The sequence below is a fragment of the Trachurus trachurus genome, assembly GCF_905171665.1.
Source record: "Trachurus trachurus genome assembly, chromosome: 14".
Taxonomy (NCBI): Eukaryota; Metazoa; Chordata; class Actinopteri; order Carangiformes; family Carangidae; genus Trachurus; species Trachurus trachurus.
Window position 1 is genome coordinate 1,476,137 of NC_139903.1, and position 12,383 is coordinate 1,488,519.

Sequence of the window (12,383 nt, forward strand, 5' to 3'; positions counted from 1 at the left end):
GAGGGCACTTTAGCACGCGTTTTGGCACTTCAGCACGCATTTTGGCACTTTAGCACGCGTTTTGGCTCCTAGATGGCACTTTAGCATGCGTTTTGGCACTATAGCACGTGTTTTGGCTCCTAGATGGCACTTTAGCATGCATTTTTGCACTTAAGCACACGTTTTGGTTCAGAGAGTGCACTTTAGCACGCATTTTGGCTCCTAGCCCAAGTTTTGACTCCTAGCACGCGTTTTGGCTCCTAGAGCGCACTTTAGCACGCGTTTTGGCTCCTAGCACACGTTTTGTCTCCTAGCGCGCGTTTTGGCTCCGAGAGCGCACTTTAGCACGCGTTTTGGCACTTCAGCACGCATTTTGGCACTTTAGCACGCGTTTTGGGTCCTAGATGGCACTTTAGCACGCGTTTTGGCACTATAGCACGCATTTTGGCTCCTAGATGGCACTTTAGCACGCATTTTTGCACTTAAGCACACGTTTTGGTTCCTAGAGGGCACTTCAGCACGCGTTTTGGCTCCTAGAGGGCACTTTAGCACGCGTTTTGGCACTTCAGCACGCATTTTGGCACTTTAGCACGCATTTTGGCACTATAGCACGCGTTTTGGGTCCTAGATGGCACTATAGCACGCGTTTTGGGTCCTAGATGGCACTTTAGCACACGTTTTGGCTCCTAGAGAACACTTTAGCACGCGTTGGCTCCTAGAGAACACTTTAGCACGCGTTTTGGCTCCTAGAGAACACTTTAGCACGCGTTTTGGCTCCTAGAGGGCACTTTAGCACGCGTTTTGGCACTTCAGCACGCATTTTGGCACTTTAGCACGCGTTTTGGCACTATAGCACGTGTTTTGGCTCCTAGATGGCACTTTAGCATGCATTTTTGCACTTAAGCACACGTTTTGGTTCAGAGAGTGCACTTTAGCACGCATTTTGGCTCCTAGCCCAAGTTTTGACTCCTAGCACGCGTTTTGGCTGCTAGTACACGTTTTGTCTCCTAGCGCGCGTTTTGGCTCCGAGAGCGCACTTTAGCACGCGTTTTGGCACTATAGCACACGTTTTGGCTCCTAGTGGGCACTTCAGCACGCGTTTTGGCTCCTAGCACGCATTTTGGCTTCTAGTGGGCACTATAGCACGCGTTTTGGTTCCTAGAGGGCACTTTAGCACACGTTTTGGTTCCTAGAGGGCACTTTAGCACACGTTTTGGTTCCTAGAGGGCACTTTAGCACACGTTTTGGTTCCTAGAGGGCACTTAAGCACACGTTTTTGTTCCTAGAGGACACTTTTGCACGCGTTTTGGTTCCTAGTGGACACTTTAGCACGCGTTTTGGCTCCTAGAGGGCACTTTAGCACGCGTTTTTGCTCCTAGAGGACACTTTAGCACGCGTTTTAGCTCCTAGAGGACACTTTAGCACGCGTTTTGGTTCCTAGAGGGCACTTTAGCACGCGTTTTGGTTCCTAGAGGACACTTTAGCACGCGTTTTGGCTCCTAGAGGACACTTTAGCACGCGTTTTGGTTCCTAGAGGACACTTTAGCACGCGTTTTTGCTCCTAGAGGACACTTTAGCACGCGTTTTGGTTCCTAGAGGACACTTTAGCACGCGTTTTTGCTCCTAGAGGACACTTTAGCACGCGTTTTAGCTCCTAGAGGGCACTTTAGCACGTGTTTTTTCTCCTAGAGGGCACCGCCCCCCCACCCCACCCCCCTGTGCACGCCCCTGGTCGTGATTGGCCCCTCGGGGCCACCGTACCTCGGGGCTCAGCAGCTTCACCAGCTCCGGCAGCTGGAAGTACTCGGCCTCCTTCCGTAGCCGGCCTTTCTCCGGGAAGTGGTCGGGCAGCACCACCTGCCGGTCCCGCAGGAAGTCCAGCACGTAGCGGAACAGGAAGCCGTCTCTGTCGATGAAGTAGCGGCCCTTGGGGTCTCGCGCCAGGTCGTTGGAGGCATCCTTCTTGGAGGAGAAGAGCCTCCCCAGCAGCGAGGCGGGGTTGCCCACCAGGGTGGAGTGGCGCGTGTAGTACACCTGCCCCCCCACGTTCAACTCCACTACGTCCGGGAAACTGTTCTGCACCGACGCTGCAGCCGGCTCTTTGGGGTTAGTCCTACAGTTCCCGCTCAGCGCCATCTTCTCCGTCATTCAGCTGCAACTTTCACACACACACACCCCAACACACACACCCAGGGCCGAGAAAGGTGATGATAATTCTAGGGGCCCAGCACCCAGTACTAGGGCCCACAAAAACCCCAGTAGTCTAATCTTTGTATGACTGAATTCTTCTGCTTAGACCCTGACTAATACTCATAGTAATGCTGCATTAGCATCAAAACAAAGTAGGTTAAATAAAAAATGATAATACATACGTAGGCTAGTCTAAAAAAAAAGTGGAAAAGTCAGGGGCCCACTTTAGTATTCTTTCAGGGGGCCCAGAATTCCTAGCAACGGCCCTGCACACACCCCAACACACACACCGACACACCCCAACACACACACACAGACACACACACACACACCGACAAAAGTTCCCTACGCGTCCTGTTCGATGCCGCTGCGCTGCTGCGTCGCCTCCAACTTCATCTCATCATCATCGATCCATGGCAGCAACGGTCCGCAGCAGCAGAGTGGTCGAATCCGGGGGAAGATGAAGATAGATGAAGAAGATGGCAGCGGTTAACGGAGCAGAGTGAGCTGAGTGACGGAGGAGGAGGAGGAAGAGGGAGAGGAGGAAGAGGAAGAGGAAGAGGAGGAGAATCAGCGCAGCCACAGAGGTGAGGTCGATCCGGACGCATCAGCGGCTGCAGGGGGACAGAGCAGCGCAGAGGACCAGGACTTTAACCTGGTCCTGGACCTGGACTAGGACGCACAAACTCAAACTTGGTTCTGACTGAGTACGATCCGATTAAAAAAATGATCCAACAATAAGATCCTGCGCGCACGGAACCAGCCCGGAATTCCGTGCGCAACGAAACTGATCCGAGGGAGAAAAATGAAAATATAAAAATAAAAATAAGTCCAACAACTTCTTGGAGGATTTATCCAGAGAGGAGGAGCTGCTAATCCCGGTTCTGACACTTTAGTTTATTATTCATCTTTAACTTCCCGGTGAAGCAGCAGCAGCAGCAGGTTCCGAGGAGAGGAGGAAAAAGAGGAGGAGGAAGAGGATGAAGAGGCAGCGGCCAGAAACTTGGCTCAGATCAGATCAGACCAGATGAGTCCTGGACCGGTTCAGTCTCCACCAACACGTCGCTGCTGCTGCTGCTCGGGACTGAATCCGCTCCTCCTGGTCTTTATTTTAACGTTTCTATAGCAGCAGCAGAGCCGAACCGAGCCGAGCCAAACCGAGTCAAACCGAACCAACCAACCACCAGCACCACTACGACCGCTGCTGCTGCTGGAGGAGCTGGAACTGTCCGCGGTGCTGAAACGAGCATCGAGCATCCTCTCTCTCCTCCTCCTCCCTCTCTCCTCCCCTTCCCCACAGAGTTGGGTGGTGTCTGCACACACACACACACACACACACACACACACACATGCAGAGAGAGAGAGAGAGAGAGAGAGAGAGAGAGAGAGCAGCGGCTGCTTCACCTTTTGTCAGCCATCATCATGTTTCCTTAAAGAGGAACCAGCCTGTTGTCAGACTGATGTGTGTATTAATGTTTTAATAAAGAGCTGCTGCTGCTGCTTCTGTGTGTGTGTGTGTGTGTGTGTGTGTGTGTGTGTGTGTGTGTGTGTGTGTGTGTGTGTGTGTGTGTGTGTGTGTGTGTGTGTGTGTGTGTGTGTGTGTGTGTGTGTGATGTCAGAGGTCACACATCTGCAGGCTGAAACTTTGCTGCTCTGACAGAGTGGGAGTGTCATCATGAACGCTGCATCTTTCTACAATTATTATTATTATAATAATAATTGTGTGAATCATCTGAGCCCTGACAGCGCTGCTCTGACCTGCAGCTTGAATCCATTTACATGACATTTGAATCCAAAAGCGTAAATATGGGACATGGTTTGGTGTCTGCTCTGCTTTCTCTCCGGTTTAACATCTTTAATGCAACATAATCATACTTTTTTATGTTTGCAACTCTCTTTTCTTTTACAAATCTGGATCTTTAACTCGAGCAGTGTCTTGAATGCTCTTGATAAATGGCTGTAATTTGCAGCTGAGTTGTAACATCATCAGATCTGAAAGGAAACAGCGCCTCCCTCTGGTTGAAGCAGGACCTGCTGCAGGTTTCAGCACCATGGACAGAACCTGAACCTCAGACAGAAAACACACACAGAACTGTGTTTGATGACATGATTAATATCTTATATATACAGTATACACATATATATATATAGTGTTAGAGCCATTTTGTATATTACACATAAGGTGATAAATAATTTAGATTTGTTGGATTTATTCTGATTTTGTATATTTGAGGTTATAAGAGTGCCTATTAGTTAATAACAGCTGCTCTCTTCTTATTGGCTGAGACGTGCGTAACGTGATGTATGCGTACTTAGGTTCAGTTATGATTATGGAGGCAAGAAGAGCACACTAGTTTTTGACCGTGCTAATGATTATTGCCAGATTTTGGATTGCTACACAGTTTTTTATTTTTTGTTGTAACTTGAAGAAAGGTTTCAATAAACCCTTGTGAGAAAGAAGAACTGTGGAGTTTTTGCGGCTAAAGACACGCGTCAACTACATGCTTGTGCTCCATAATTTTAGTGTGTGTTTAAAAAAGTAAAAAGAGACGGAGCCACACTTACATATAGACAGTGTACTTGAACGCACCACGACAGTTGTTTCTGTTGGTGTTTGCATTCACATTTCAAAGAGAGCTGATGCCAGAACCTTCCTCTGTGACATTACACTTCACATCCACATTATGTAAAAACACAAAGAGCGAGGAAGACGAGACTCTGACCTGTCGTCCACAGGTCACAGCTTCACATTCAGTCTGTGTCTGTGTTTGTGACGTAGATAAATATACGGTGCATAGACAGACACAGAGCTGGTATTAAATCCAGTCTGGGTCACAGTCGGCCGTGTCCTTATTCCAGCCTCTGTCTGCTTTAATGTTCCCGTCTCCTCTGTCCACTTCCACCAACCTTGCCTAAAGCTAAACTGCATTTATTTCAGCATCTTCCTCCATGTTTTTCCTCCGAGGAAACAACAACACAGTTTTCTCTCTTTAGAAATAAAATGCATTTTAAATGTATTCTTCATTATTATATTATATTCATTATTCGGAGGACGTGATTCAGTCTCTTTTACTCTCAACGAGCTGCAGCCACCGACAGCTTCTCTGATCTGATCTTTATTCTCTGTCGTTGAAATTCAACTCACGTTTTAAATGTTTCTGAGGTCAAGGAGAAAATCTAAGTATTAATAATAACAAACATGACACTTTCAAATCCAAACATGTTAAAACCCTTTGACTTTACAGTTCAGTGTTGATAAGAACATTGAAAAAAAAAATAGAAAATGCGTCTTTCTTTTGAAGTAGCAGCTAAGTATGACACACACACACCAACACACACACACACTGTGTCACTGTGAACTACTGTTTCTCTTTCAACCTTTTGTTCTCTCTTCTCTGTAAACAGAAAAATTCAAAGAGTCCAACTTCAGTCACTAAACCACGTCCTGTTTTCAAAATCAAATGTCAATCAAAACTAAAACATTTATTAATTACACACTCCGTTGGAAAATAGAAAACACTGAGTGAGGAGTCAGTGCAGATTATTGTTTTCAATGCAACGGCTTATTAGTGTTGTAGTAAGACACGTTACCAGACAGAGTTGTTTTAGAGGGAAATACAGAGACTGATGATGAAAAACTGTCCCTGAAGGCAACGCGCATCAGTGGTTTTACATGAATTTCCCTCTAAAACAACTCTGTGTGGTAACGTTGTGTTATTATCTCATAGCGTGGTGAATGTGCAGCTCACAACTTGTCCACCAGAGCGTTGTGGAGTTGTTGGATTGTGTATTTGATTAGTTTGATGGAGGGAAACCAAGAAATCCCATAATGAGCCTCCGTAGCGTAGGTCTGAGCAGCTCACGGCTCTGCTCCGCCGTTCTAAAAACAGCTTGCACCAACAATTAAAGGTAACGAACCTACTGCTATGACTATAGGGATCATGGCAATGGGCCAATTTGACAAAATGTTGAACTATCCCTTTAAACATGAAACACACATTTTGTCTCTCACATCTTTTGCAGTAACAGTCTGTAGTTGTAGTTGTTGTGTTTAAGCTGTGACATCTGCTGTAATTGTGTTAGCGCCTGCTACCTGCAGTTCCCATCATGCATCACTCGTGCACCACAGTGCACAGTGTGTTTTAATGAGACAAAATGTGTTTAGAGTTTTGCAATTAGATGAAGTGAGATTACAACGAGCTGAGAACAGTTTGAACAGACAGGATGTTCTCCAGTCTGTCAGTCTGTCATCGTATTGATAGTTTATTGATTCTCTGTTGTATCTGCGTAGAGAAGTGGAGCAAAGAGAGTGAGTTTAGTTATAGAAACAAAATGAATAAAGACAGAGAGAGAGAGACCTGAGCAGTCAGTCAGAAGTAGGCCACGGCTGCAGCTTCATCATAAATAAATGCAGCCACTCCTGCTTCCCCGCTGGCTTTCTATTTAAAGAGCAGATGATTGACCACCTGTAAGGAGTTAAACCTGTTTGGGCCGACACAATTCATCTCCGCTCAGCCTCCCGTTTGGTTTCCCCCCGGAGAGCGCTCGGTTTTAATGGCATAAAAGCTGCAAAACACGCAGCAGGCAGGACCGTATCACAGGAAACACATGCACTCCTCGGAGGATCGTGCTGCTCTGCAGAATGTGGAGGTAGAAGACGCGTTCTATTCCTTCAGTCGGTGAAACAACGATGAAGCTCAGAGCGATAAAGTGACAGATACGTTCACATCAAGCAGGTTGTGACATCTGCTCCACTTTCCTGGAGTCTCACATGTTTGAAAGCTCATTTCGGTTTCACATTAATCTCTATACAAAATACCCTACACTGCAAAAACTCAAAATCTAACCAAGAATATAATTTGTCTTATTTCTAGTCAAAATGTAGTTTCTAGTCGAAACGTATCTCATTCTACTTAAAATAAGACTCATCACATTAAAAAGCAGCTTGTTTTTGACACTTTTTACTTCTTTCAAGCAGATTTTCACTTGAAATAAGTAGAAAAATCTGATAGTGGAGCAAGTTTTTCTTTCTTATTACAAGCACAAAAAACTTGCTTTCACTGGCAGATTTTTCTACTTATTTCAAGTGAAAATGTGTTTGAAACAAGTGAAAATGATCTAAAAACAAGTTAATTTTTAGGTGATGAGTCTTATTTTAAGTGGAAAGAGATTAGTTTTGACTAGAAATGAGACATTTTGACAAGAAATAAGACAAATATTCTTGGAAAGATTTTGAGTTTTTGCAGTGTATATGATGAAATATTTACTCGACAAGCAACGGCGGCGACGACATTCATAATGCATCGCTCCTCCTCCTCCTCCTCCTCCGCCAGAGACACAATATCAGACAGATTTTTAATTTAGCCAAAGAAGATCCACTTCATACAGTCCAAGTGCAATCAGCAGCACTTTGCCTCCTCGACACAGATCGGCTCGCAGCTCGCTCATTCTCCTCCTGAGCTGTTGCAGAGAAGACTATTAAAGGGGAATTTTCAGGCCGGTCACAGATGGTTGGAATAAACAGCACACTACTTCCATCTCTCATTACAGCCACAGTGAACGATGCCAGGCCTTAGATGGGAAATCTGCAAAGTACAGCAGGCAGATATTCAATGCATAAATTCAGTTCAGACTCAGGGAGGATGAAGAGTTATTTACCGAGGAGCTGTTCCTCTAACCCGCACGTTTGGTTTGGTAGGAAGCTACACTGCAAAAACTAATTTTTCCTTTATTTGTCTTATTTCTAGTCAAAACAAATCTCATTCTACTTGAAATAAGACTCATCACATTAAAAGCAGCTTGTTTTTAGACACTTTTTACTTCTTTCAAGCAGATTTTCTCTTGAAATAAGTAGAAAAATCTGATGGTGGAACAAGTTTTTCTTTCTTATTACAAGCACAAAAAACTTGCTTTCACTGGCAGAATTTTGTACTTATTTCAAGTGAAAATTCGTTTGAAACAAGTGAAATGATCTAAAAACAAACAATTTTTAGGTGATGAGTCTTATTTTAAGTGAAAAGAGATTAGTTTTGACTAGAAATGAGACATTTTGACAAGAAATAAGACAAATATTCTTGGAAAGATTTTGAGTTTTTGCAGTGTGGACAGCTATTTATGATTTGCAGAAGTTTCAGATGGCAATAATCTCTGAGTGTTTGCTTTGGATTGTTGCAGGACACCAGAGGAGGAGGAGGATGAAGAGGAAGATGAGACGAGGAGGAGGAGGAGGAGGATGAAGAGGAAGATGAGACTGGTGCAGTTTGTCAGGTAGAATGAGGTATTTTAGAGAAGTGAAGACAGATGTCGTGGAGAAGAGAAGACGCTGCTGATGGCATTACGTCTATTTATTTTGATCTCATCAGCGCCGCCGTTAGAGAGCGGTGGAGCGCCGTGACTCACTGTGATTACATGGTGTGAAGGCAGTGGAGCTGGGAGGTGTGTGTGTGTGTGTGTGTGTGTGTGTGTGTGTGTGTGTGTGTGTGTGTGTGTGTGTGTGTGTGTGTGTGTGTGTGTGTGTGTGTGTGTGTGTGTGTGCAGCAGTGAGAGGTTGGTCTCCGTCTCAAGAGAGAGAGACAGAATCAGCTTAATGAGGACGATGACGTCATCAGTTATATCAGCGTCCTGTTTGTCTCACTGACTGAAACACTTCAAACCTCATCAGCTCACACACTGCAGCTCCAGCTCTACTATCTACTGTATCACTCACTTTATTGATAATGTACAGTGGCATCCTGCTAAAGTTTTTTTCAGCATTCATAATTATAGTTCATTTTGACTAACATGACATCAGCAAATGATAATGTTATAAAACAGCAGATAATTGTATGAAAGCAACTGATACATGTCTAAAAGCATTTGCAATTTGTGCAAATGAATGATAGTTGAACTAATAGTTATGAGAATTTTCATTCTGATCTGAGAAAAACTGTAAGTGGAAGATGCAATGATCCAAAAGACAAAGAGTTACAGATGACACATTCACTTTACATTTTAAACTATATTTTTTATTTTTTATTTTCATCTTTTCCATGTTCAAACTGTCAGAAAAGGAAAAGGTCCCTCAGCAAAGGTCTGGGCCTCCTGCATAGTTAGTAGCTAGTTGTTGTTGTTTCCCTTTTTCACTCTGAAACTGTAGAAAACTACAATAATACACTGATATTGATTAAAATATTGAAAAAGAGTGTTTCATGTTTAACTTTATGTCTTTTGGAGATCATTTCATCTTCCACTTGATGAACTGTTCACATTTTCACTGTCCATTTAACCCATTTTTACTCCCTGGCTTTCAACTCCACATGAGACTCTGTTCTTGTTTTAGTGTTTCATGGTTTGCTTTTATTTATTGTTTTATTGTTTCTATTTGCTTTTAAAAAAACAATGAAACAACTATTCTACTGTCTGTTTTATTTATTGTATTGCCTTTAATTGTTTTATGTCTCTACTACAGCACTTTGTTTTCAACTACTTTGGCATGATGACACTGTACGTATTGATTAGTTACTTACTTACATTAAAGGAATAGTTCAACATTTTGTCAAATTGGCCCATTGCCATAATCCCTGTAGTCATAGCAGTAGGTTTGTTACCTTTAATTGTCGGTGCAAGCTGTTTTTAGAACGGTGGAGCAGAGCCGTGAGCTGCTCAGAGCTACGCTACGGAGGCTCATTATGGGATTTCTTGGTTTCCCTCATCAAACTCATCAAATACACAATCCAACAACTCCACAACGCTCTGGTGGACAAGTTGTGAGCTGCACATTCACCACACTATGAGATAATAACACAACGTTACCACACAGAGTTGTTTTAGAGGGAAATACAGAGACTGTTGATGAAAAACTGTCCCTGAAGGCAACGTGCATCAGCGGTTTTGCATGAATTTCCCTCTAAAACAACTCTGTCTGGTAACGTTGTGTTATTATCTCATAGCGTGGTGAATGTGCAGGTGAATGTGCACGAACCATACTGCTACTGCTATGACTATAGGGATTATGGCAATGGGCCAATTTGCAAAAATGTTGTACTATCCCTTTAAAACACTGTGTGATAGTGTGTACAGGACGCATAAAGAGCTGAACTCTTGCTCCACTGCAGAATATGTAAATAATACAACAGACAGTAAATAATCAACAGTATTGATAGAGTTAGTCGCTCTGTGAATTGTTTCTTTATAGATTTCTATTTTCAGTTTCTATGTTTCTTTGCGTGAGAGCAGGTCGACCAGACCCGACGTCCCACCGAGACCTTCACTCCAACACCTCCACATGGCTAAGTGATCGTCTGTATCGATCCTCAGCAGCACGTTCCCACCCTGAACCCACAGCTGGAAGAAAACAAGATATTTTTAGCTGATTCCAGTCAAACAGCTTCTTACTGAGTCTGAGAGTCTGAGAGAGCAGATTCTCTTTCTGCTCTGTAATCATCACATCATCATCATCATCTAGGCTACACACTGTTTCTGTAGGAGCTCATTTCCTCCACAGATTAAACTCCAGCAGACTGAGGACAGATTATTTCTTGTGAATGTAAAAGTCTGAGTTTCTTTTTTTCTTCTTTTAGCTGCTGAGCAATAAAACGTCTCGGTCTCTGGATCTCGGCCCGTTTCAGACTTCAGTCTCGCTTTGTGTCGTTTTGCTGCTCTGCCCCTCAATCCCCTCTTGATCCACTTTCTGCACAGGCCAACAGCAAACCCCCCCCACACACACACACAGACACACACACACACACACACACACACACAGACACACACACACACACACACACACACACACCCAGAGGGAAGGATATTTAACGGAGAGCTCAGTGAACATTCAGAGCTTTGGCAGGCGAAGAAGAGCCGAGCGTTGAGGGACAGACGAGTGACTGAAGAGGGGGGGGGGTGTGTGTGTGTGTGTGTGTGTGTGTGTGTGTGTGTGTGTGTGTGTGTGTGTGTGTGTGTGTGTGTGTGTGTGTGTGTGTGTGAAGGTGTTTCTGTGTAAACACAACAGGTGAATATGGATCCAGAAGCAGCAGCTGAGCCGAGTGTTTACACTGAGTTTAATTTTTAGTTTAGTTTTCATTTATGACAATGCTGACAATGACGATGACGATGACAATGATGAAGCTCAGAGCATCCTGTTGATAACTTGGTCTACATGTTTGCTGTGTGAGGTTGAAGGATGGTGTGTGTGTGTGTGTGTTTTACTCTGTGCTGCCTTCAGGCTCTTCCTCCTCTCCGTGGACTCAGACCACTGACCTACATCTCTGCTCCACAAAACCAAACATTTCCTGTCTCGATTTCACTGTGAAACCTTTCCCCTCTTCATCTGAAAGTCTTTCACTTCTTATAACAGGAGAAGATGACCCATCACTTCTTCACAAGGAGGATTTTAAAGCATTAAAGGGATATTCTGGTGTAAGTTTAACTCGCAACGCATCGTAACACCGAGTTAGACTCCCCCTCGAGAGATGAAGTCTGCTAACCGCTAGCTTCTCTAGTTGTAGCAACGGGAGCGTGCCTATGTTCCCTCAGCCCTATGTTCCCTCTGGACTCTCTCTACCTATCTGGACTCTGTCTATCTAGCCTGTCTAGCCTCTACCTGGTCTTTTTACTAAACTTAACCAACTCCTTTCTTCATTGCCTAAACCCAACCAATGGTGGGACCAAAGGGCTGTGGGAATAGGGCCTAATTTTCAGTGACGACAAAAGTTAGAAATGAGGGAACATAGGGCTGAGGGAACATAGGGCTGTGGGAACATAGGGATGACCCCGTAGCAACGTTAGCAATGACCGCACCATGGGGAGCATACATCAGTCCGACTGCCCATAAGTCCGACGGCTCATTTCTCCGACTACCCATTCTACAGTGTTAAGGTTAGGTTTAGGGTAAGGTTAAGGGTTAGGGCTACTTAAGTCGGAGAAATGGGAGGTCGGACTAATGGACGCAAAAATAAAGAAATGTATGGTCGGAGAAATGGGTAGTTGGACGGACGTCATGCGCCCCCGCACCATAACAAACAGCGCAGTATACGGATCCACTAGCCACCGATCAAAAAGCCACTTATAGCCACAAATAATGCTCAGAACAGCACCAAACGTCATCAACAGTACAAACAGGGTCCCATCCCATAATACGAGGCATCAAACATCTGTTAGCTTAGTCTGGTTTCTATTGAAAAGCAACACGTTCTCACTCCCAGTGCGTCAACAGCCTGACGAACGGTCACTGTCCCTCC

The 12,383-nt window shown here is 44.4% G+C and overlaps 1 protein-coding gene across 1 annotated transcript in view; it reads right to left on the minus strand.

Annotated features, from left to right (window-relative positions):
• kctd16b (potassium channel tetramerization domain containing 16b) overlaps nt 1-2,127 on the minus strand; it is a gene marked incomplete at both ends in the record, with an annotated part of 131,370 nt that extends 129,243 nt beyond the window's left edge. The window contains one exon of the mRNA XM_083986455.1: nt 1,741-2,127. Coding sequence (XP_083842581.1) covers nt 1,741-2,127 — 387 coding nt within the window. The remainder of the gene's footprint in view (nt 1-1,740) is intronic.
• Between the last annotated feature and the right edge of the window lie 10,256 nt (nt 2,128-12,383).